This window comes from Leiobunum rupestre, chromosome 9 (genome assembly GCF_980474605.1).
Source record: "Leiobunum rupestre chromosome 9, qqLeiRupe1.1.hap1, whole genome shotgun sequence".
Classification (NCBI taxonomy): domain Eukaryota; kingdom Metazoa; phylum Arthropoda; class Arachnida; order Opiliones; family Sclerosomatidae; genus Leiobunum; species Leiobunum rupestre.
The window spans coordinates 44,794,689-44,821,833 of NC_143392.1; the positions used below are offsets into that span (position 1 = coordinate 44,794,689).

At 34.6% G+C, this 27,145-nt stretch overlaps 1 protein-coding gene across 1 annotated transcript; it reads left to right on the forward strand.

Moving 5' to 3' along the window:
- Positions 1-6,590: 6,590 nt before the first annotated feature.
- On the forward strand, positions 6,591-9,533 carry LOC149928518 (uncharacterized). The gene is made up of 2 exons (XM_090157895.1): positions 6,591-6,716; positions 8,835-9,533. The coding sequence occupies exons 1-2, from the start codon at positions 6,591-6,593 to the stop codon at positions 9,531-9,533; spliced, it is 825 nt and encodes a 274-aa protein (XP_090014021.1).
- Positions 9,534-27,145: the final 17,612 nt, after the last annotated feature.

A 27,145-nucleotide genomic window follows, 5' to 3' on the forward strand; every position in this document is an offset into this window, starting at 1 on the left:
ATGGAAATTATCCCCTTGGAAAAAGGGGGAGGAGGCCTTACTGGGGAGGGGGTTCTCTCTCTCTCTCTCTCTCTCTCTCTCTCTCTTTACTTGGCTCAAAAATCTTTGGGGTGTGTATCGGCTTAGCTACGAAGGAAATAAAACTATTCATTGAGAATTGCCATAGGTTAATTTAATAGTTGACTCCAGAAATTAATCTCATTAAACAAAACAAGAATTGGCGCAAAGGCCGTGAAAAGGTTATACACTCAAAAACATAACAAATTTACCCGTAGGGTTAATGTCAGAGGCATATTAAAATGGTAACTTGACCAACATACTTAAATATAATAATCATTAAAGCAACACTAACAATGTTCTACGCCCGAAGGCCATTGAAAGTTTTTGGGAGCCGTATTTTCGGCTTATAACCCGATTACACACCGCTAACCATAGTTTGTGGTTAACGCGGAAGTAGCTTTCAACACACCCGTCAGAGAGAAAGGAAGAGCCCTCTTATGGAGACTACTGAGAAGACCATGCCGTGATGCAACTTGGGATGGACAGGCGAAGAAAATGTGCTCCGCGGTATCTACCGCCCCACGCTTCGAGCAAGAATCCGAGCTACTCAAATTAAAACGGAAGAGAGTTGCTTTCGTGGGAAGGCGTCCGCAGCCGAGACGCGCCAAGAGAAACGGCCTAACCCTCCGTCCCGTTAATTCCCGTTTGGCACACTAGTGGGCGCCACTAGCAGAAATAAAATTCAAATATTTCTCTCTTCGATTCTCTCGAGGATTTTTCGCGCTCGCAACGGCCCACTGAACCACCTCACGTGGTGACGTCACGAAAAGTGGAAAACACGTCTAAGAGAACAGTGCGTCTTGGGTACTTAGAGTAATACCACTTATGGCTAGGCTAATACCCGAGGCACCACCCTAGGCCCAAGTCATCTAACGACTTTTAATGCCATAAACAGTAACTTTGGACCAAATGAGATTTATCGAAGGTCTTCTCACTCATCTCAAGAGAACTCGTGAGAAGAGATAACGGCACTTCCTGTGAGAAGGACCGTCAAAACTTTAACATCATTGTGTAGTTGGTTTAGATAATTAATTTTTATGACAGTTCTAGTTTTAACAAATAAATGCACGATTTATCTCTGGTAGTGAGAAAATTCGTGCTATATGTCTACAACACCTTTCACATTACCCATTATATTACTTATATAATTTTTTAACATGTCATTAGCATGATCTTTTAGAAAAATAATGTTAAAACATTTACTATCGTATAAAAAATAAAATGTAGGGGATTCTTATGAGCCAAAACCCACGGTAATCATTCGTAATATTAAATTTAGAGAATTCAATTGTTCTCAATGTAAGATTTTTTTAATTTGCAGGGAATTTATGGGCAAAATAGCCCGAAATATCATTACTTTCGAATTCAGATTATTTACCAATAATATTTGGAAAGTTTTTAGTGATGTTGGGGTTCAATATTGATTACGTTATTGGTTTTTTAACTTTTAACCCTTAAAATGGTGTCAATAATACTGGGAGAATATAGAGAATGACTACTGTTATCACTTAATATATCACTTAAATCATCTTCATCAAATACTTCTTGAAAGACATTTGATACGAAATATTGTTCATTCCCTTTAGAGACAGTATTGGCGCTAGCCTGTACTCACTATACTCACCCTGGATTTTTCACAAACATTTTCATTCCAATTCAGTATAACGCATTGAGATGTGTTGGGTGATCGTCTTGGCCTCCTCTTGTTTTCAACTGAGAGAAGAGATTCTCCAAACAGCCCTGATTAAGGCGGTGTGTCAAAATATAATTTTGCCTATTCAATTCTAAATATAAATCGGACAAAGACTTTGTGCAAATTATTACTATCTGCTGAATTTGATGTTATGAGTACTCAAATTCACCAGCACATCTCATTGCTTAAAAAATTATCTCCATTTCTTTCAGAACCTTTACTTGCTTATCATAAAGAACGCCAAATCCACACTTTAAGGTTTTAGAATTGTTTCTGCTGTGGCTATTAAAAATATCCATAGATGTAAATAAAAGCAGTGGCAAGTGAATGTGATAAAAACTTCGGCCGCCAGTCTTAAATTCTGCTAAGTGGTTTTCACACATTTTAAATGCAGTCGAGTAATTTTATCTCCGAACAATCGTTTGCGAGTAAATGTTTAATGGGTTTTTTGTAAATCGATTTATCATTATGTATAAATACTACATCAATTAACCAGTAACGTATTAATTTTTGTTAATGGGGCACATCTGCGAAAACGTAAACAACATTTTTTGGGCTTACATTAATAAATGTTATATTAATTTTCGCACCCAGTTAAAGCCACAAACCCCTATTTTCCCCACCCATATCACACATGCAAGCTATAAATTAAATCCCAGCAACATTAATTTCTGTTATAGTTTCAAATAAAATAGATTGTACTCGTATAATGATTTTATTTCAACCTCATCGAACGTAAGAGCTACAAATTCATCTAATGGACGTAAATTTTGCCCCAAGCTTTCATTAAATTTCAAATTCCATATCCCCCCCACCAGTAAAAGTATTTTCCAAAAAACACATCCAATGAAAATTGTACGCCAGAAAAAGCTAGGCCGTGTAAAGGCTAGCTGCGTTCTTCTTGTGTGTTTGTGGCTCCTAAGTGATAGTATTTACCTGCGATTTAAATCGCGATGACTTACAAATATATTTTTCCAATCAGTTTTCTTCACTTATTTGTTTTTTTTTGTAGCTATAATAAGCGCAACTATATAGTGCTTTTTTATCTTTAAAATAAACGGGTCCTTAGCTAGTTCTTTTGATATATTTGGTCTAATTTTCCTAGTCTAATTTGACGGTTAAGTTCAAATGTTATGCTTTTAATCAAAAATAGGTTTATTTCTGGAAGCATTATTAGCATCAAATTCTTTATATTTTCCATACATATTGTCACGCGCATTTTCCATGAAATGCGTTCCTAGCTTGTAGAAGGGTTCTACAATGAAGTGGACGATCTCAGATCTATCATTGGCAATAGGATAAAACTCCTTTCGTCTACGAAGATTCCACGTACCAAAAATCAAGGTACATGTACAAACAGTTAACTATAATAGTTTATTTTGCCCGTTTGTGTTTTATGTTGTTATCAAAACCCATGAGTGCCGCAGTTAGAAAAATCAACTTAAAGGGAAACCACCAATTGACCGTACATACTGTTAAATCTTAGCCACGTTGAAATAGGTTCAGCGGTTGTGTTGTAATGATATATAAAATTTAGGATTTTAACAGTACGTTGACAACAGCCGTGCCCATTTTTGGAACTTTGACGATCATTACAAAAAGATCTATCTGCATGTTATTGTTTGGTTTTCTCATCTAAAATTGTTTTTCTTTAACAAATACCAACTTCAAAATGGAAGTGTTAACGGTAGTGGTTTTCTACTATAATGGTTAATCCTTTCTTTAATTTTTATGATAATCAGCAAAGGCATCATCATCGAGCGAATTTATGGCCTCTAAGAGGGGGCCGTATTACAATGCGAAGGAGGGTCGTGGAAAGCCCTACATGCCATTTACTATCACAGTTAACCTCTACAATTTTTTGGGCAGGGAACGTTTTCAGTATTTCGTATATTATTTAAAATATTATTCTTAAAAAATATTTAGTATTTTATTTAAAATATTATTCTTAAAAAATATTTAGTATTTTATTTAAAATATTATTCTTAACAAATATTTAGTATTTTATTTAAAATATTATTCTTAAAAAATATTTAGTATTTTATTTAAAATATTATTCTTAAAAAATATTTAGTATTTTATTAAAAATATTATTTTTAAAAAGTATTTAGTATTATATTTTAAATAAAAAATGAATTATAAAAAATAAAATACTTTTAACCATATAAATATTACAATGCAACATATAACTCTTTCCCATATTCTTATTGTGGATTTCAAATGTTTTTAAAAACGCGGCACCACGATAATAAGGGGTGGTTCCAGTGAGTTGTCTACCGATACCGCGCTGAATATAGTGGCTTTGTGTTTCGAAGATAACGTTCTTTCTATGTCATTTGAGCAGTTTTATCTTTCATGTGAAATGGATACGTCTTCCAAAAAACTATACTGCCAAATTGACTGTGCCAAGGGGAGGAAAGCTGAATCAGAAGGGTTAGCGGAGTAGCCGTTGTATAGACAAAGCAACTATGGCCAAGGACAAAACAGAGAGGACTCACCGTGATAATATAACGTCGAATTTGGATTGGATAAGATGCACCTGTCTTCGTTGGGAGCAATTCGACAACTATTCTCTATTTGGTACTGTATATTGACGATGACACACCCTTCACCTGCAAAATGTGCGATATCTCTGCTCTACAAATCACTCTTCAAGCTGAGCTCACCAAATCACAATCTACCACTTACAAGATAACGATATTACCCACACTAAAGCTATAATAGATCTGCATTCTGGTCTGAAGCATGTTGAGGCTGAGATAACCACCTTCACCGCTTCTGTCCAACTCCTCGAATCAAAATTCGACGCTTTCAGTCACTCTCAGTCTGCTAAATTGAATGAACTCTCCTAGTTTTTTAAAAAAAGAAACCTCTGTAAAAAATGGACTTTCTGCCTGTCGAAATGAGGTTACTATGAAGTTAGATAACCAGGCCACTTCTATCGCTGAAGACGTCCTTGCACGACTAGACCCTGTGCTCCAACAGCTTGGCACAGCTTCAGGGATCACTGATCCCTCCGTTCTAGCCCAAAAAAGCGTGAATCAGCATACATGGATAAATCCAATGCCGAAATGCAAGAGGCTGAAGATAAACGCGAGGAGGATGTTCGGAAATTTAACGTATTGCTTCTGATCGTGCCAGAGTATCCAACAACCCAGGCTGAAATTACGGGACGGGAGTTGCTGGCTGATTTGATCACTAAGAGTGGCCTCCCCTCCTTCGAAAATTTTTTCCGGCTCCCACACGACAGACCCTCTGCTTCTGGACGCCCGCGACCATTTAAAGTACTACTCTCAAATGGAACTCAAAAGTCAAAATTCATGCAATATATCTCCTATTGCCGTCAAGACCGCACCTACCCACTTCAAACTCGCCCCAATCGGACGAAGCGACAGCAGACTCTTTATCATACCGCGTTCGAAGAACTCAAATCGCGCCTGTAAAACGAAGAATCGGATCTCTGTATTCGAAACTATAAGGTTGTCCTGGTCACCATGAGGTTCCCTCCCGCCTTGCCAAATCAATCTCACTCCCCCTCCGAAAACGCTTCCCAATATACTACGAACACTGAGCGACCCCAGTTTCACTCTGACTCCGCAACCTCTTCGCCTGTCATGGGAAATCAGTTACAGCAGTTAACCTACGCCAGTTCCCATCATGCACCGGAAAACTCCGCGCATCCTATCCATCCGTTTCTCCATGCAACACACTCTCAAGCTCACTACAATACTGTTCTGTATGGCACCCACACTCCTACGCTCAGTTCCTCCGAATTCACGTATCCCGCATTACCTGCTGTATTCTCTTCGTCTACAGAGCGTTCTCATTCGTCGCATCAACCAAACAAACACTATTTCCCCCCTGGGCAAATTCCCTGCCCGCCTCAACACGCCGGCTCCCAGCACTCTTCACCAAACCAGTATATATCGCCGAACTACATACCTTTGGGGTCAAATTCACGATGCTGACCGTCTCACCCCTACCTCTTATTGCTACCCTATTACCCACCACATTACCTATAACCACTTCACCATTACATACCTTGCCGCCCTCCTGTCTACTCATCAACGCCCGTAGCCTTCGCACTCAAGAAATCCGTGATGAACTTTATTTACGGGTCTCTACGCTCGAAACTAAACTGATCTCAATGACCGAAACTTGGTTTAAGGATGACCTTCCTGATGCTGAACTAGCTCTTCCCTCATATGTACTATACCGCTCGGATCGTCCGACTTCCACGTCCGGGGGAGGTACCGCCATCTACGTCTCCTATGATTATCGATCGTGCCCAGTTCCTGATGTATTGTTATCAAATTCCTGCTCATCTTGCAAAATTAAACCTTATAATGGTCTTGACTACTCTGCTATTGAGCTCCACACTCGGTCGGCCTCCTTTTTGGTCGTGTGCGTCCATCGCTCTGCCTCGTTCAATAACAAACCGGACCTTCTACACCTTTTACAGCACGTTAACAACAATGCATCCTCACAAAATGTATGCCTACTTTTAATGGGCGACTTTAACTATTCCACTATAAACTGCTTCAACCCTGAACTACCACAGACCACTGCGCAAGCAGACGACGACTTCCTCGATGTATTAACGATGCAAGGTCTTCACCAATTTGTATCCGTCACCACTCAGCTTTCTAAACATAACGACAACACTTTGGATCTGGTGCTCTCAAATGATCCGCTGCTCGTCAACGATGTGCAATGGGTCTCCACTCTGGGCAAGAGCGACCACCAAGCGATCTCTCTTAAGCTGCGACTTCCACTTCCCAACCCCCAACTCCCTGTTGCGCGAGTGGATTATTCAACTCGGACTACGGAAATCTGAATGCCCATCTCTCTGGCCTCCACTGGCCCACTGTCTTTCACTCTCGGTCTGTCTCGGAATGCTGGGATATTTTTTGCACTGAACTACTTTCTGCCGCTAGCCGACTTCTCCGCATTAAAAGGTCTGGTATTTGAAAATTTCCGTCGAAAGAGCTCCGTCTTGCCAAAGCCGCCAAGGAAAAAACTTGGAAAACTTTCAGAAAACACAGGAAGCTACAATCCCCCGATCTCGCCACTCATGATAACTACAAAAAGGCTAGAAATCATCTTTCGCACCTGTCCCGCAAAGCCAGACAAAATGTTGAATCCGTCACTGTCGACAATATGAAAACAAACTCTTAAGCTTTTCTCAAGTTTATCAATTCAAAGCGTAAGTCAAAATCTCGGGTTCAATGCCTAAGACTACATGACAAACCAATCACTGCTGATAACGACAATGCGGATGCGTTTATCGCCTACTTTGTATCTGTATTAACTCCATCACAAGAAGCAATACCATCTCGCACAGATAGAGGTCGGCGGAGGGTAAAATTGTTCTATTCGGGATCCGCCGAAATTTTTTTTTAAACATTCCTTGGAGAATACAATTTTATAAAATATTAACCCCCGCTTTTTGAGAATCATTGAGAATTTAAGTTATATTTCCAAATTCATACATTCCGTTATATTTCCTAATATATGTAGAATATACAGCGCAATTTTGGTCCTAATTATAAATTTTGATATATCGTAGGGTACATGACGGTAGTATTACTACTTTTGAACTTTACTACGATTTGATATCTTTGTTGTAATATAAAATGATATAATAATAATGATAATATATTGAACCTAACCTAACCTAACCTAACCAATTTAATCGTATCATAGGTTAGGTAAGGTTAGGTTAGGTTAGACTATTTTACCAAGTTTTCGTATTGTCTGTACACCACTAGTGTGTTTTGATATCTTTGTTGTAATATAAAATGATATAATAATAATGGTATTATATTGAACCCAACCTAACCTAACCTAACCCTACCCAACCTAACCTAACCTAACCTAACCCAACCCAACCCAACCTAACCTAACCTAACCAATATAATTGTATCGTAGGTTAGGTTAGGTTAGGTTAGATTAGAAGAAACCACCTATGGACTGTGAGAAGGATGATAAAATACGCGAAAAAGTAGATAAGTCCATAATTAAAAGGGATAATATAGCTAAATCCTAAACAAATTTGAAGAAATTTAAAAACTTACTAATAACTCGTACCGATAGGTCTTCGAGCAACGCGAAACTCGGATCAAATAGATCTTCGAGTATTTAGTTTATTACTCGAAGATCTATTTGATCCGAGTTTCGCGTTGCTCGAAGACCTATCGGTACGAGTTATTAGTAAGTTTTTAAATTTCTTCAAATTTGTTTAGGATTTAGCTATATTATCCCTTTTAATTATGGACTTATCTACTTTTTCGCGTAGGTTAGGTTAGACTATTTTTACCAAGTTTTCGTATTGTCTGTACACCACTAGTGTGTTTCGCGTGTTCTACTAGACCTATCTCAAAGTAAAAGTTAGCAGAAAAGTAAAGCGGAATTTATGAAATTGGAATATAACTGAAATTGGAAATATAACGTAAATACTCAATGTTTCTCGAAAAGCGGGGGTTTATTTTTAATAAAATTGTATTATCCATTGAATGTTCAAAATAAATAAAATAAAAAACAAAATTACGGCGGGTCCCCAATAGTACAATTCTACCCGGCGGAGCAGATAAATTAACTGGCAAAATTTCAATTAGTCATAAGAATTGCGGTTAATCATTTATCCGCGGATATTATCCATGGACAAAAACGATTTAATATGGGAAAAAGCCAAAAATAACTGATTATTTTTTGGATAATTTTTGTTTATAGTTATTATCCAAACAAACGGTTAATTGTTATCCAAACGCCGACCTCTACCCACAGACAAGGCTAGCGAAGCAGCCTTTTCTCCAGATGACTCTTTCCAAGTTTCCTATGTTGACGTACTGAAAAAATTGAAAGGCCTATATTAAACTTAGGCACCTGGCCCTGCTAACATTAATCCCAACTTTTTAAAACGTACTGCAACCAGTATTGTCGGCCCTTTGACGTACATAGTAAACTTAAGTTTGGGCACGGGTCTTGTACCCGAAGACTGGCGCACGGCCTACGTCACTCCTATCCCAAAGAAAGGGGACCCAACCATAACCCAAAATTACCGGCCCATCAGTCTTACTAGTCAGGTGGTCAAACTCCTAGGATCACATGTCAAAGACTTTCTACTGCAAACCCTGATGGCTTCGTCATTCTTCTCGAAAAATCAACACGGCTTTCTACCCAAACGGTCTTGTACCACGAACCTTTTGGAAGCATCAAACTCCTGGAATCTGGGCACGCCGTTGACGTGATTTACCTCGATATTCAGAAGGCCTTCGATACCATCCCCCATCACCAACTTTTCCGGAGTCTCCAGGCAGCGGATATCTCAGGCTACCCCCTTCGCTGGGTACAGGCCTTCCTGACCCAACGATCTCAACGGGTTGTCATTCAATGTGCTAAGTCCTCTTCTCGTCCTGTTAACAGCGGGGTGCCACAGGGCTCGGTATTGGCCTCCTGCTCTTCGCCATTTACGTCAATAGTCTACCAGCTTCTTTCCACCATGGCCCAAGTCAGTTTAATCGCAGACGACTTAAAACTCATCCACGTGCTCTTGACAAGCACATCCAAATCAAACGTTCTTCATCTTGGAAAAAACAACTCTCGTCACATTTATTTTCTGGGTGGCCAAGGCATACCACCAACGAGCTGCATCCGAGATCTTGGGGTTCACATTGATGAGAAGCTGTCCTTCTCCGATCACTGCCGCACTGTGGCCAAAAAGATAAACCTGTTTACTGGCATGACCCGGAGGACTTTCACTTCAAGTCCCCGAAACTGATCAACACCCTCTTCAAACCTTTATTCTTCCACTACTGGACTTCGCGTCACCAATTTGATCCCCACATTTCAAGAAGGGCATAACCCTCATTAATAAATCGTTAAATAGGCTCACTAAGCTTGTCCCTCAGCTGCGCGATGTCTCGGCTGACGATCGCGGACAGTTCCTATCCATTCCCACGCTTCAAGAAAGACATCAAGCAAATGACCTAACCGAACTATTCTCGATTGTGTTAGGCTCCAGTTTCCTTCATGAAGGTTAATTTTTCGAGCGCCCACATTTGACTTCCACCCGTGGACACAACAAAAAACTATTCCTACCTCGCGTTAACACTTTATGCCCCCAGCGCCATTTTACACACCGCACCCTCGCCGTTTGGAATTCCCTCCCTCACGACTTAGTGTCTCTACCCTCAAAACATTCCTTCGCCCGTACCCTACGCTCCTATCTTACCCCCTCCCGTGCTTAACTTTTTACTTTATTCATATTGTTTTTTTTTATATATCTCAAACGTTTGTATTATCTGTAACCAAAATTTTTTCGGTGCCTATAAACTGCCAGGCTTTGGTGAAAAAATTAAGAAATAATTTTGAATCTCCCCCATAGTCAGAGAATGATAATTTTCCAAAAATTCGAAATGGATATTTTTTAACAATATATTTAGCTTTCATAAAATTACGAACAAATTTAAAGCAACATGTATTTTTTGTCGCAGTTCTTTACTCTCGGCTTAAACGAATGCAATATCAAATCTTTTAAAGCATTTGAGAGTAAGTTTTAAAAGCTATGGCCAATTTTAAATATTATCATTGGTGATTTCTCAAAAGGTAATGTTACGCATATTTTGCTTTTCATTGGTGATTTCTCAAAAGGTAATGTTACGCATATTTTGCTTTTAACTTAGTTATTCTTAAAGGGGAAGAGTCAAGCTTTATCCAGTTAGATAGCCCTATAGCCAGTTAAAAACCAAAATTTATGGCGAAAACCGCATCAAAAATATTAAGTGGGTAATTTTTAATAAACTAAAGAAATTTCAGGAAATTGAAAAGCGCACGTCCGCTGCGACACCTAGTGAGAAATCGGTGAGACACTCCTTGCTTGATTAAAATTGAAAAACAATATTAAAACGCGCGCGGCTGAAGATGAATAACATTTTTTTTTATTATTTTGCACGCGTGGCGTCTTCCAGTTATACGAGACCTAAGCCTAAATTGCACTATTTCAAAAGTAAGGCTAGTTCGAAATTCGCTCACTAAGTTCTTGCTGGCGCTGACGATACACCTAATGACGGCGGCGAAAATTTAAACCCAAATAATAGGCGTTATTTTTCTTTTTGGGCGAATAACTATTTTTTTTAAGACAAAATAAGGTACGTGTAAGTAAATTGAACGTGTTGTGGATCTTTTGATATGCAAATAAGGCGATATTTGGAAAAGTGTGGCCGTTGCCCTTTAAATGAGAAATATAAAGATAATCATTTCGCGCAATTATTGTCACCTAAATCAAATGTTTCTAAATAGAGTATTTTGTATTTTGAAGTACTAAAATATTTTATTTTATTTTAAATACTTACTCTAGCATTTTATTTTAAATGCTGAGAACGAAGTATTTTACCCAACATTGTTGGGGGTAATGACGTCTCTCCCTTTGGTAGTGGCAATGAGCACTTTCTCGATGAAGCAGATTTTAAGGTTGCTTATCAATCAACTTTCAATGAATTGCTTACTTTTTTGGTACTTTTCGATGTTTGATGTTACCGAGAATGTATTTATTTATACTCAGGGAGAATGAATATGTCAAGATTATTTTTAGCGTGTCTACAGTTCCACCCGTTGGGGCCCCTGGTAGGGTCCCCCGCTTTAATAAAATCAAATAATACTGCAACGGTAATAGTTAGTGTAGGGAGCTGTTGGCTCGCGCGGCATGAAGGGCTTGCTAGCACCCTCCTACGCATTGTAACCCGGCCACCTGTTTCAAGGCATTATAAGTCGCTAGATGACTTGGGCCTAAGGTGGTGCCTTGGGTATTAGCCTAGCTGATTATTATTATTATTATTATTATTATTATTATTATTATTATTATTATCTCATTGGTTCTTAAAAATAACGTTTTCAGACGCTTAGCGTGACGGGGTTAGAGCCTCAACGTGTCCATCGATAGTCTCGACATATTCATTCTCCCTGAGTGTGGAATTATAAACCAATGATTTTCTGATTCAAATCCAGGTTTATGCAGAATTATAATTGCACGTTCAGACAAAGCACTAGTGCGTTCGAAATTGACTTCGAGCTTTCGGAATTTAACACTAACCGTCCTGATTTAGTAATATTTTTAATAAATTGAACTCTTCGATTAGGCTGATATCTTAGTAAATATATCATCTTTATTAAAAAATTTGCTGCACACCATTAAAAATGTTTCCACTTGACCTTTTATGTGGTAATTATTATTATTTGTAAAAAATAATAATAAATACAAAATATTAAGTGTCGGGAATTACCACCCTATGTGTTTCTGAAACTACTCAATTGAGAAAATGTTCACTGTTGACAAATTGAACAATGAACGGCTTAACAAACTCCGTGGGTAGAACCCGCATTTTAATTTGAGATGTTTGGGGTAGGACAATATTCTGAAAACAGCTAAAATAATTCATATTAACATGTAATTAAGAGCAATGTAACTCAAAGTTAATTAGTAAATTAGTGGTAACCCAGAAAGCTTAAACCAATCGCGAAGAAAATGTATTTTGGTGTGAATTTATACGTGCCCTGAAGGTGTTTTTTAAATGTTCAATTACACGAAAATCAGTTCGTGTAATTTCACACGGGATCTCCGCGTGTTTTAAAGGTTTTTAAAACACTGATCGACCTAGTCTTCGGCGTATGACCAGAAGTAATAAGTGTGACACTCAACGTAACAAATAAGTGTGATCAGAAGTAATAAATCAGTATGAACTGATCGAAATGGTTTTTGTCGTATAACCAGAAGAAATAAGTGTGACACTCAACGGCTGACTAGTAGTAACAAATAAGTGTGATCAGAAGTAAAAAATAAGAGTGACCCTGATCGAAGGAATCTTCGATGCTTTCAAAGTATGATTAGAAGTAACAAATAAGTGTAAATATGTATATATGTGTTACCGTGGATATATTTTGGTTGTGATACCGGCGTAGCAGGTTGCTGTTAATAGCTCAAACAAACTTAACACATTAGAAGGATTGTGTGTATTCTGACCGTCGTACGTCTGGTTCTTGTCTACTGTTGGAATCTCTGGCCTAAATTTTTTTACCTTTGATATAAATATCTTAATGTTGGAATTCAACGGAAGCCCGAGCGTAAAAGATGACTGCTGAATGAAAGAATTTCACTATAAGTTGCAATAGACTGCTCACTTATAGGGAACTCTGATTGTTTATTAGTTATAATGATATCGGCAGATTTCCCAAGATAGCCAGAGTTCCTACACAGCACTGATGAGCCCCAAAAGGGCGGAATAGGTCTACTTTTGGGAACTCTGACCTATAAATTTTGACTTTTGTTCATATTGCTCTTTTATTAACAAATTCATTTCATTAAAAAATATTGGACATAAAATTTATTAATCGTATTTAATATTTAATTTTAGGTGGGTATGTTAAAAGAAATTAAATTGAAAAAGTTGTGGGTGTTTTTAATTAACAATAATGCAATATTTTAATTTATGAGTGTAGGATAATTACTAGGGTTAAAGAATGGAAGTTCGATGTTCGTTTAATGTTACTACGGTGTTTGAACACGTACAATTAAAGGTGCTATACAGGAACAAATTATGTGTTCGAACACGTGTATTGAATTATGCCCTAAACTTAAATAACAGGTGTTAAAACACGTGGACGATCAGTATATGATCACGTGAACGATTTGTGTTTAAACACGTGCATGGTAAGTATTTACACACGTAGCTATTGATGAATATACACGTGGACGGTCGGTGTATGCACACGTGGATGGTCGGGGTATACACACGTGGACGGTCGGTGTATGCACACATGCGAAAAACGTTATCAAATCGTGCTGAAACACGTGTTTGAGGGTGACAGGCTCGCCGTTTTCCCCACGTGAACTCCACACGTGTACCGCACTATCATATTACTCGTGTTTAACACGTGTTTAACACGTGTTTTTGCTACCTGGGAATAGACTTGTCAGTATTAAGTTGAATGTTTGGTTTTATGAAACACTTCTTTAATGAATTAAAAATAATTAATAAATCAATTAACTTGAATGGCGATATGGTAGTAAGTCCACACCGAAAACTCTACGGCAATCAGTTCTTGAAATAAAAGTAATTTTTGAAAAACTAAATCATAGAAATAAAGTAATCGAATATTTTTATTAAAATGTTGGAAATAACAACATTTCTTTAGAAATCAAAGAAAATACAAATGAAAACAATTTACATTCTATTAAATATAAACAGATTTGTACCGGAAAGAAAGCTCATTGTGGCAGCTCTGGAGGCAAGTTCATTTATTCATATTATTTTAAGTAAAAATATGAAAATGCTAAAATAGCAAGAAAAACATTTTTTTTAAGGAATCGATTTGGGGCCGCGTAAATTAAATAAAACATTTATATTCGATGTACACGTTTATGAGTTGTTCGTGTTGCTAAACTATTTAACTTTTTAAATATTTTTACAAAAACCCATATCCTTCTTTTCACTAAATTCAATCGTTCCGTTTATTTCTTAAGTTCAGTGGTTTTTATTTTTCTTATTCAACAGATTAAAACTAACAGAAATGAGCATTTAAAATATGAAACCTGATAATAAACAAATAATACCATCTAGTTATGGTAACTATGAAATGTTACATTTGAAATATAAAACCTGAATGTTAACTAACAATATCATCTAGTAATGGCAGGGTTGGCAAGTTCTAGCCATGGGTGGTAAAAACCGCGGTTTTTTCCATGTTAAATCCGGGTGGCAAACCTAGTTTTTCCATCTATATTAAACGCGGTTAAAACTGGGTGGAAAAATAAAATTTTCTCAAATTTAAGTTATTGTTTTTGTGTTATAATATTACTAAAAATGAAAAAAGATAGAAAGTTAAACATAGTATAGTCATCTTGAATTGTCAGTACGCTCAATCGAAGGGTCTCGACTCCCTTTTAAGTAACCGAGTCATATAGATAATAGGTAGTGTGGCTTTGCACGTGCTGAAAATAGAATAGAGTAACTTCAGGTATAATATAGGCTGTTTAATATAACTGGTTTTTTCCACTCGGCCCGCCAAAAAATAGTTTTATCCGGGTTTTGTTCAACCCTGAGTAATGGTAACGATTTAATGTTTCCCATAAAATATGAAACCTGTTTTCAAACTAACAATATCATCTAGTTATGGTAACGATTAAATGTTTTCCATAAAAAATGAAACCTGATTGTGAACTAACAATATCATCTAGTTATGTTTACTATAAAATGTTACATTTAAAATATGAAACCTGATTGCAGACTAATTTTAATGATCATAAAATCAAAAACCGAAAAAAATAATATGATTTTAAACTTACAATTTTGATTGTTTGTACGATTTTCAATAATACCCTGTTTAAAAGTCAAATGTTAATTGTTTCTTAAAATATAACCTAAAACAAAATAAAAAATTCACCAAAAAGCTTTTTATAAAAATCAAATCAAAAAACTAATTTTTAAAAATCTGATCAAATAACTTTTTAAAAATTGAATTGAATCAGAAAGAAATAAATAATCGTCTCAAACTTAAGGTGAAACCCTTCTTATGATTAGTAGCGATTAGATCTGATAGATGGAACATTGGGACAGCACTTATATACCGGTGCACCTGGGATAAAAGAATCCTATATCACCGTTCGATCTGGCAATAAATTGCGGAGAGTTTAACGAGTTATTAAATGGTAAGTTTTTAAAACATTAGACCTTTTTTAATACTTAAAAGTTATATTTTAAATCGTTTTTAGATGATGAAATTGACAACATTATGGCGAATTTTCCATTATCAAATGTTACTAATGTTGATCCTGTATCTGTAGTCAAAACACTGTATAACTATTACTTTGATTTTAATTGTGCTTAATATTTAAATAAATATATTAAAAATATCATAGGTCAAAAGAATATCCTTAGGAAAAATGTCCAATTCGAAAGACCATGACAAAAACGTTCGAAAATAAGATATTCAAGGAAAGAGTTTCATTATTTTGAAGTTAAAGGACTAACTGAATGGATCATTAGTTTAGAGATAGAAGCGCTTGGTTTTTTGGAAAAATCTTTTTAATTTTTTTAATGTGTCTCATGAGGTGTTTGGGAATCGACTACGAGCACTGCACCAAAATGACAATATTTTGGATATACTAATATAAAATCTTGAAAATTTAAAAGTAAGATTAGCTTTTAGGCTAATAATTTAATTTATAATTTAAATTTAAATTGCAGTTCGGAATGATTAAGTGTAGAAACCCGAGTAAGCTTTTCCGGCGGACTGACTCGTAATCCTGCTTCTGATAACTGGCGATATCTATAGTGTCAAAAATTATAAACTTCACTCGCGAAATACAAACAACTAATATCACACAACTGTAATGTAAAGGAGACAGAAAACATTGAAAACCTCATCAAGAGCTCGCTGAATTTGTGCATTACGTTATTGGTAGTGTTTTAAGACGCCTCAGAGACCATTCGGCATTTAAAAAGGGATGCAACTCACTCGTCCAATTCACAATTGACTGATACACAATACAAAGGAGGGTAATTACACCATACCAACGAAGCCCAAACATTTTTTTAATGCCATATTAAACTTAGCTGCTCCATTTTATAATGCCAAATGCTTAAAAAAATAAAAAAAATCAACCTGAAGCTAAAATTTTGGGCAATGATGATGTATTAAGTACTTGGCACAGATTATCTAGTTAATCGGGAATTCCCGCAAGTCAAGAGGATGGATTATTGCAATTGGCCATAACAACTTTACTAAATACTCAGGGAAATGGTGAACAAAAAAAATTTAAAAACTACCATAAAAAAAGGCCAGACAGAAGTTACTAAAATCAAAAAATAAGTGTAATGTTAATGTTAAAACAAGACTTAGAAAAAATGAATTTCATCATGTGTTTGTTTAAAAATGAATTATATTTATTTCAATAGGTGCTATAAAGGAAATTTTATTGCATTGGTTAAATTTTTGCGCCTCAAATTTTATTTTTTTCTTAACACCTCTAACGCTGTTTAAATTTTTTATAACTTTTGAAACTTGGTATAGATTGGGGTTATCCGTAAATCCACACGATATCCTATAATGAGAAAATTCATTATCCACAGGGTCCTGGTTAAAATGCCTCGTAAGAATGAATTTAGCACCTTTAGACAACATAAACGGTATAATCTCGACCATACACGCGTTTCTAAGCAAATTGCTGTGTATGGGCAAATTTAAGGTGTCGGTTTCTCTTAATGTTCGGTATAATTTTGGATACTGTCTATATAAATAAGCACACCACTGAACTACATGAGGGTGCCATCTTCGCTGCTTCGGGTTTTGTTCTTTTAAGATCTCAAGTTGCGTTTATAAAAGAAAGAGAAGCGAAGGAGTCCTTTTTCTCTTGCTTTTACTTCTTGCTCTAAGACATTCAACAACTGGTCATTTTCGTCTTTATTTTCAATTAGGCATCCTTCTTTTGAAATGATATTGACAATTTTTTTTAACGGTTGGCAATTTTTCTACGTTAGCTGAGTTCAACTTGTTTTTCTTTCTAAATCTTCAAAATTAATTCGTTCTTGGTATGGTTGGTGTATCTTTTCCTGACCCAACTAAAAGTTACAGACCGTGATAGTACTTTTTTCCGTATTTTTAAACTCACAGGATTTCTTTGGCAGATTTGCAATTTTTTGCAGAAAACGATTTTTGAAGAAAATTAAAATAATTGACAATTGTCACAGCGAATTGTTCTTTTTTTCCAACAGTAGTAAACTGATTTAACAAACCGGTTTTTACTAAGATAGCACACTCTTTATCTTGGCACCCTTGACAAATTTTTCTTGATTCAAGATTTTGGAGAATTGGGTGAAGTGCATCACTCTCGCAAATACTATAAGGAATATTTAAAGTACTGAAATCCTCCAGAATTTGGTTTAAGACTTCAATAGTTACTGATCCTGATGTATTCACATTAACTTTGATCACGACACTATTGGTACTTTGATTTAACTTTCCAAGTTGTAAAATATCATTTTCACACACTGCATACCATCCAAGGGGTGGAAGAAATCTGTTTCGAAAGATATTTCGTGGACAAATTGAGTAGGTGTTCTTCCAGACAGTAAAATTAGGTAATGAGATAGTCCCATGTTCAAAAATCTTTAATTTTTATAAACTAATAAAATTTATGGATAAACATTAATTAAAAGGGAAAGCCTTACCATCGGAATTATAGGATAATTACCCACAGTTCCTACATCACATTCAGCTCCAATCTCTGATTCCAATAATATTTTATAATACGTTACAAAACTATATTTTATATTAAGTATTAAAGTACATACATCTGAAATTACATCCTGAATAGTTTTACTTTCTTCAAAATAGCTTGTGGCATCACTTATCAGACCTTATTCTACACCCTGTTTAAGAATTTTTAATATAAAAACTTGGCTTTAAACATTTGACTCAAAATGAACTAATAATAGCAATATATTTCCATCACAGGTGTTAACCGGGTCCGGATAGTCTAGTGCAGGTCCTTGTCCACCAAAGAAATGCTTTGAACATACAATTGTGTAATATGAAACACATTTAACACCAAAATAATTTCGATTCAAACATTTCAACCATCGGAGGCTTTTTTGTAGCTTGTGTTTTGGTTTCGGAAATGGTACATACATAGGAATTGTTTGTAAAAAGCGTCGTGGGTCACGTTTTACACAATACTTGCATATACTGCATAGATTAACATGGTGTGATATTTCTAGAACGCCAAAGCTGGGGATTATGGTCGTGTAGACGAAAAAAGCATCAAGGCTCCTTTGACCTAATTGCAGAAAGAATGAGTAAAAACTAAACCCGACGATTTATTAATAGACAAAAAATGTTGTTGACATTGATTTACAGGTAAAATAGATCATTCGACGAATCAGTTTCAATTTCTGAACTACTTTAAGAGTTTCCTACTTTAATAGTTTTTATTTTAAATAGGATATAATAGCCAATCCAAAAACCTAATGGAACTTTCATTTTTCTTTCATTGTAGTTTTTCAAAGAAATATCCAGAAGAATTCAATTGTGTACTCAAATAAACAAAATGCTGTACAAGTTTGCAGAAGCTAAATATAAACATATATTAAAACTAGCTTAAAATAAATGTAAAAGCAATAGTTTTTTTTCTAAAAAGTTTGAAAGTTTCTGTAAATGTTTCAATGCAGAAAAAAATTCATGGTAAAATATGTGACTGTGAGAACACTAATCTTAACCAATAACATATTAATTTTTCTCATATCAGAAACAAGAATTATTGCCTCAATGATGGCCGTGCCTTTACTATTTAATGAAGATATCAGTACATGGCTTGGAGATGTGGTCGGATACGTTTGAAGTGGAATAAATTAACCTTTTAGGAAGGTTTACAATTAAACCACCAAAAAGGTTTATATTTTAACCATTTAAGGTACTCACTGGGTTTCACTAGGTTAAACCTGTATAGTTTCAATTTTATAACATTTTGATTTACAGTGTTCTTTTTTTTAGATTTCCAACCATGATTAACAATTCATTTGTTTTCATAGCAACGCCAACCAAAATGACCCTATCCGTTAGTGGCGCTACCAGGAGATTAGAACTATAACGGACGACAGGGGCCACTCTGACTTATATGCTGAAAGTGTTCGTCGTTCAATCCCCTTGATTTCAGGACCAGAAGATCATATTTCAATTGGTTTAACACGTGGCCAATATATGAGGATAGTTCCTGATAACGGAAAAATTAACTGATGACAACATCGGGAAAAAACGCCCAGCGATTAATCGACCAAGTACAAAATGTTAAATTCGGTTGTCATTCGATTTTTTGAAAAGCCATTGAGATAGAAAAATATTAATACGCAGGTCTTCGAACTGACTATTTCGGTTCCACGTCGGGTAAAATAGGCGCTTTATTATATTTTGTAAAATCAATTATTTGGAAATAACATGTAAAAGGCTACTGTAATTTGAGCAGCAATTTCTTTAATAAATATCAAGCAAATATTACCTCTGCTATTCGGTGGAAAATCCTCAGAGGTCACGAGTTAAGAGTATTTACCAAATTTATAAAAAAATATATCTAATAGGTCTTAAATTCATAATAAGATAAATTATTTCCAAAAAAAATCAGGCGGATATCAATCTTACAAACCACATAAAAATGGGAAAATATAGGGATACAACAACATTGACAATCGTATTCACAGTGATTGATCAAGGTGCTCCCGCAACGTCCTACAATTTTGAAGTAATTTCTTGTTCGGTTACAACATTCATTCTAGTTCTGTAAAATTGCCTAATCTTAAATAATAATTTTAATCAGATAGGCTAACACCCAAAGTACCACCTTAGGCCCAAATCATCTAGCAGAGATGTAAGGCCGAGATGTGCTAAAACCCATTAGTAAACAACAACCTATTAGAAAACAAAAACCATTTAGAAAATTGTGATGCTGTAAACAAAATTAATATTGGTTATTTCCCAAAACGAATAGGCGAAACCAAAAGTATCTTCGAATACGCTAACAAACAAGTTCACCAAGCAGGCGAAAACAATTTTTGATCACCGAGTCCTAATGTCAAGTGTTCTTTTACTTTGAGATTTTGGCACAATCAAAAACAAACAGTGACAAAGACACAACCGAATTGGTGCAAGCATAAGGGATATTGTATAAGTTAAAATAATTCGACATAGTTAAATTTAAAATTATAATAATTTAAACCAATGACTTATACTCAATGGTTTAAACATACCTTTAATTCAAATAATAAATATGTTTAACTAAAATTATTATAATTGAAAAAAGAAATAAAAGTATTGCAATTAACAAAAATGATCATCGAACCGATTTTCAGAGTCATTGCACAATCCAGGTTTAGTATTGCACAAAGAACCATAGCGTCTAAAATATTACCAAACTGAAATATGCTATAAACCTCAATCACACAATCCTTTTAGCGTAACTCATCAATAACATACGTTATCCTTAAACTTACCATTTTAATCACAATCTTTAAAGTCGAAGCAATAAGACTTGAAATAGTTTCTAATAGAGAAGAAAGAACTGAACTTTCTAAACAAAGAAGCAGGCTTATAAGTAGAATCTGAAAAAAGAGTCAGCAACGTCTTGGAAAAAATGGTTAAAACTAACAACGAAGAGGTTGGGGTCAGCTACATATTGGACGCCGATGGTCGAATTATACTTACTTTTCCCCGCTTTAAGTTGAAGAAGGGATTTTAAAAGTACAAAAGTACACATCACTTTTAAATTGTTATTAATGTCCTCGCATTCCACCAGCTGGACTCTCCCACTCTCACATGCCCGACACAATTTATGGTTCGACGACGGGGAGTGGCTGCGGCAAAGGCGGCACCCGAAGTGTCAATCTCTTCAAATTTAATTACCCCCTTTCTCACACGGCAATGAAATAAAAAGTAAAGCTTAAATTTTTTTAAACATTTTATTAAGTTATAATTCATAAATGATTTCTAACTGAAAGCTTTATTATTAATCGATAATTTTGATCATGTCTAGAAGTTTGATTAAACTCTAACAATTTACAAGTAAACAATAACAATCTAACCAATCAAGTTATTTATTATAAATAATTAATTATAATTAATTTTATAAATGATTATTTAAAAAATGTTTTAATTATAGTCGTTTTAAACAAAACCGTAAAGAAAATATTTTTAGAACGAATTACAGATTTCGCATGGAAAGTAGGTAGCTGCGTTCTAAGCAACCTAAACAGTCTTGGTAACAAAGCTTACACTTTTTTCTAAATACGTTAATCTAGATTTGCTTTAATAAATATTGAAAAAATAATAAAATATTAATTTATTCAACACAAGCATAGGCTTAAATGGCTTGTTGATATGATTTCTTTGGTAATAAGTAAAAGCTTATTAATTAAATGTGATTAAACCTGTTTAAAAGATTGCGGGGATATTGATCAAAATCATTAAGCTATTTTTTCAGTAAAATGACTTATCGTAGCATCATTTTAAAAAAATTGAGAACGTGGCAAATTATTATCAAGGCCATTAAGAACGCGTAGAGTTTGAAGAACCCAAGTAACTTCATTGACTATAAATTGTTGAGCGAGTTTTCGAAACTTGTTCCATTTTATCTCAAAGATATCAGTCGCTCTGTAATAAATATCCCCATTGATGTAAACAGTTCTATTTTATACCTTTAAAATAAGACTTATTCCCTTTGGTAAGGTCTGGTTTTATGTTGGGTTAGAAGTATGTTCTATGAAAGAAATATTCTATAAAACTATGTAAAAAAGGTAGTTATATGAACTTGCTTTTCAATTATTTCAGTTCAAATACAAGTTAATTACTCATAAGCTATTAAGAAAATATTTGCGCTTCAATTAAATTTAATAGATCATAGCTATTTCAGAACTGCTGTAGCTGAGAAAGCATTAGAAGACCCTCCAAAAGAAATCCCAGGTCCATTCACGGAAAATGAGGTATTATTTTACATGATTGGCTTTCAATATTGAATTTTAATTAATTGTATTTTCAATAGACTCCACAAGCTTTAGATCATTGCCATTCCAAACCTACTGTATCTCACATTGCAATAGAGAAATATGACAAACTTCCCGATATTGAAATTCAATCTACTGGTGATGACTCTTGTATTTGAAAATCTACCGTAACCAAGCCCAAAACATATTCAAGCGTTAGAAAAGCAGCCTGGCACAAGTTTAACACCGGAAAAGGATTACCTTGGAGATATAAATGAAATATTACCAATTGGTTCTGATACGTATGATAGAAATATATCTATTATCAAATTACCTGATGAAGCTGTTTAGAAAAATTGCTTAAGATTTTTTATATTATCAAGCTAATAACTTGGATAATTTTAATTAATGCATGGAGATATTGCAAAAGTTGTCACATTTGTCAGAAAATTCTACTAGAGTTATAAAGAAGCTGATTTTTGAAAGAACTTCATATAATTGATTAGTTAAGGTAGAATTATCCTTAATTTTAAAAGTTAATGTTTTTTTCTGCAATGACATTATCAGAAAAAATCATGCGATTTTCGCCACATCTAAAACAGATAATAGCGTAATTTTGTGTTTTGAAGATTTGCTACAAGAATTTAACAATCTTAATAACTGGAAAAGTTGTCAAGGAATTCAAGGTGAATTGCGTGACAATTTTAAGGGTCAATATTTAAAATCTATAAAAAATTGTAATCTGAGTAATTCTCTCAGATCTGAAAAATGTGATCAAATCATTACGGTCCGAAAAGCTATAGTTTGCACTTTTTGCCAAATAACTAAAAAGGTTTTACATAACCGAAAAAGAAGAAAAAAGGCTGATTACTTGGTTAAAAGAAGCATGAATTTGCGCTACATGACAAATTGTCAAGTTAGAGAAAAAGTCAACAGTTTAAATAAGAAAAATGTGGCATTAAAAATAGAATAAAGGTTTTGGAAGCCAAAATTAAAAGAAGTTTTAAAAATGAAGGAATATTTATGTATCAACAAGAAAGTAGGGAGTTTGAAGACATAATCCTTAAAAATCCATTTGAAAGCAAATCTATTTTTCAGAAGTTGTTGCTGCGAGAGCATTTAAAATTAATATGGTCTAAAAAATATCGCCCAAAGCAATGTCATCCTGCCATAATTCAATGGTGCCTTTCAATCAAAGCCAAGTCTTCTTCCGCATATGAAAGTATGAGACAAGCTTCCGTCAAAGAGAACACTTTTCAACTATTCTGTAGACCTTACCACTAAAAGCGGCTTCAATGACTTAACTCTTATTGAATTGAGAAATAAAATTAACATCGAACAACTAGAAGATCATCAGAAATATTTATCCTTGATAATTGATGAAATCCAGGTCTAACAAGATCTTGTATTTAATAGTAACTCAGGTGAATTAATTGGAGCTATCAACTTAAACAACTATTGGAATAAAGTCACAGAAGCGGATGGGAGAATAAAAATCACGAAAGAAGGAACTTGCTCAAATATACCCCTAGCCTCTCATGTATTACAAATGATGATTAGAGGATTAACAACGAACTTGAAATGTACGTATTCATATTTCCCATGTGGTAATTTGACTGCTGATGATTTGTATTCGTCAGTTTGGGAAGCATTTTTAAATCTCCACGCTGCTGGTTTAAGGATTCTGTCATTAGTTTGCCACAAGGCAACTTCCAACCAGAAGTTTATCAAGATTTGTACAGAGGTGAACCAGAAGATTAGTAATTGTAAAGTTGGCTACAAATGTATCAATCCCTTAAAAAACAAAGAGCCACTTTTTTTTTGGTTTCGGATGTGTTACATAACCTGAAAACTGCCAAAAATGGGTTTGCGAACAGTGGCAAACTGAAAAAAACCATAAAGACGGTATTTATAGACCAATTCGCTTGTTGAAAAAAAAATGGGAAATCCATTCTTTGGAAACATGTTGTAAACACATATGAAAAAAATTCCTCTTCCATTCTGACACTTGCACCTAAACTAACGTACAATCACGTGTACCCCAATGCTTTTAGTTGTATGAAAGTTCAACTGTGTAACCGAACTCGACTCTCACTAAGATGCCATTAACGATCTACAAAACGTTGTTCAAGATGTAAGTGATTTACAAGACAGAATAAGAGGTCTAACAGATGCTGACACCGAAGATAGAAACGGGTTAGCAATAAAAGTCCAAAATATATTCTATCAAAATTTAAATTCTAACGTAGCAGTAACCCCTTCCCAAGTCTATCGAAAGGGTCCCTTCACCCCCAATAAAATTAGAAATGTAGTTTATAAAGCTGATAATTATGATGTTAAAATTTCCCTTTTGACTAAAAATACAAATATTTTCCTTGAACACGATTTTATTCATTACTCTCACTGAACGGTTCGCCTAAAGCTTTATTTCATACTGTTATATTTTATATATTGAATTTGGAATTCCAAAAGTAAGATTTGCAGTGTATTCTCCGAAAGTTATGGAAGGTTCGCTGTTTTTAAAGTTCATTTTGGTCCTGTACATGTTTCAATTAACTTTTTAAGTTTATTATTCATTACTCTCACTGAACGGTTCGCCTAAAGCTTTATTTCATACTGTGATATTTTATATAGTTAAATTGTAATTCCAAAAGTAAGATTTGGATAGATATTAAAATTAATCTTCGAGAAACAGCCATTTCTAGAGTACATTTTTCATCCCATAGTCTTAATTTTTTTAAAGAATAGTATTAAATGGCTTAGTTTTATTTTGCTTCTGATTTGAAAATTAATTTTATTGTTTTTTTTTACATTTGTATAAGGAAGGTTATTTAATTTTTTAATAGTTTAGTTCGAAATTTATTTTGTTATTTAAAAATTAAATAACTATATAAGTTTTGTAATTTATATGTTAACTGATAATACTTGAGTTTACAACTTTCGAAAACCTATCGTAAAAATTTAATAACCTTCTATAATAAATTTAAATTCTTAATTTTTATGCAGAGTTCGTGTTATTACAATCAAATTGTACACTTGTTGCTGGATTTTTTCCATTATCTTGTATTTTAATGTTTTGAATAAAATTTTAATATCAAGTTTGGCTTTTTAAATTATTTGTTCAGAAAACGATATCCAATGAACGTCCTAGTTTCATCCCAATTGAGCCATGATTGAACCAAAGGCCTAAAGACATCTCTAGGTTTTATAGAAAGACATCCAGGGGACGACCGCCGTAATCGCCGTTGGACGTCCGAAAACTCGTCCCCGGGACGTACTACGGCTATAGACAAACCGGACATTTGGACGTCCTTTAACGTCCAACCGACGTCACTCCCGGATTTTGGGATGTCCTACGGACGAAGGCAAGTTCCGAGTGTGACGTCTTTCGGATGTCCAAAGGACGTTCTTGTGTTTGCTGGGATAGTTAACGCAAGAGACTAATCCAAATGCTACGAACGATTTATCCTTGCATTATTATTATAATAATTTAATCTTTTTTACTTCGAGAGCTGGATCTCAAACAATAAGATAACAGTTCTCCGACGGACATCCTAATAAAAAAAATCCCTACGCTATGACAACTTTCTTCCTCGAAAAGTAGAATAAGTGTCAAAGAATTGCTTTATAGGAATAACAATCTCAATAACAGAGCTCACTTTGTCACATTGTTCACGTCGCCAAAGAGTCTCGCGTGCTTTTTAAGAAGTAAAATTTATATGATCTACCTCAACCTGACTAGAATTAACAATTTTTCTATTGAAAATAAAGAATTTAATATAAATTATATTAAATTGATATAGCTCATTATTGAAAATAGACATAAAATAAGTGAAACTATCAATCGTCTTTGCACTTACTTACGTGTTAAGGAAATACGTGGGAAGTTTAACTACCCTTGGACTGGAAATAAATTTAAACATAATCTAATACACTATTTTGTAATTAAAAATCGACTTAAAGAAACTGGAAGAGTTTTTATGGAATTGATACTAGTTTTTAACAAAAAATAAATAGCGCTAAACAAAAAATAGTCTAATATATGTAAAAAACAGCATGTTTCTGAAATATTTTTATTATTAGGAAAAAATGTAAGATTTACAGATAATATATGTACAACGTTTTACGATTAGGATTTTATAATCAATAAACTTTATCTTCTAGTAATACAAATTCATTATCTACCCTTTTTTATCTTGATAGGTTTTCGTTTCACGGTATTTCAAATTTCTGTAAGTCAAGACCAGACACAGAATTTCATAGCACCAAAAATTATCGATACAGGGTAACCCTAATTACGTTACAACGTGGTTTTTTTATGGTTCCAATTACAATTATCAATAAACTTGGCTTATCTTTGATAAAAAAAACGTATCTTATTCCCAAGAACTGTTTTATTTTTCGAGAATGTGCTAGCGCAATTAGATCAATTGGTGGTAAGGCGCCCTAACATTTATGCATAGGGGCTCGTGACTCGTTCATTTTTCCGGGAGGGCGCGTACGATTGATAAAATAACTGAACTTTGACTTAGCGAGAACTATCGGAAAGGTTTGAGTAGAAATTCTGCCTTGTTCCATGTTACATTGTCAGCCTTTTGGAGCGTTCATTGTACATACAAAGTAAGTATTTTTCATGAATGTTTATTGTATTAGACAATATTTGAACTTTAAGGCAGATTTAACGAAGTATATTAAATTTAGGCTTACCAGGTAGGAATCTGAATTAGAGTTAAAAAATGAATTTTATTATTCTGCTTTTTTTAGGCCAAAATTAGATCGTGTAGGGCTAAGATTAGCGTAGAAAGTAATTTACTAGTTTGTTTTTGTAGTAGACTTTATATTTTAGACAATTAGCTTATTGAAAAAGCGTTTG

What these genes read in the sequence shown, in the direction of transcription:
- LOC149928518 (XM_090157895.1), top strand. Translation starts at nt 6,591, where the DNA reads ATGCCCATCTCTCTGGCCTCCACTGGCCCACTGTCTTTCACTCTCGGT. An exon ending in TCTCCGCATTAAAAGGTCTG is followed by an intron (nt 6,717 to 8,834) that starts GTATTTGAAAAT and finishes CAGTCTTACTAG; the next exon opens with TCAGGTGGTCAAACTCCTAG.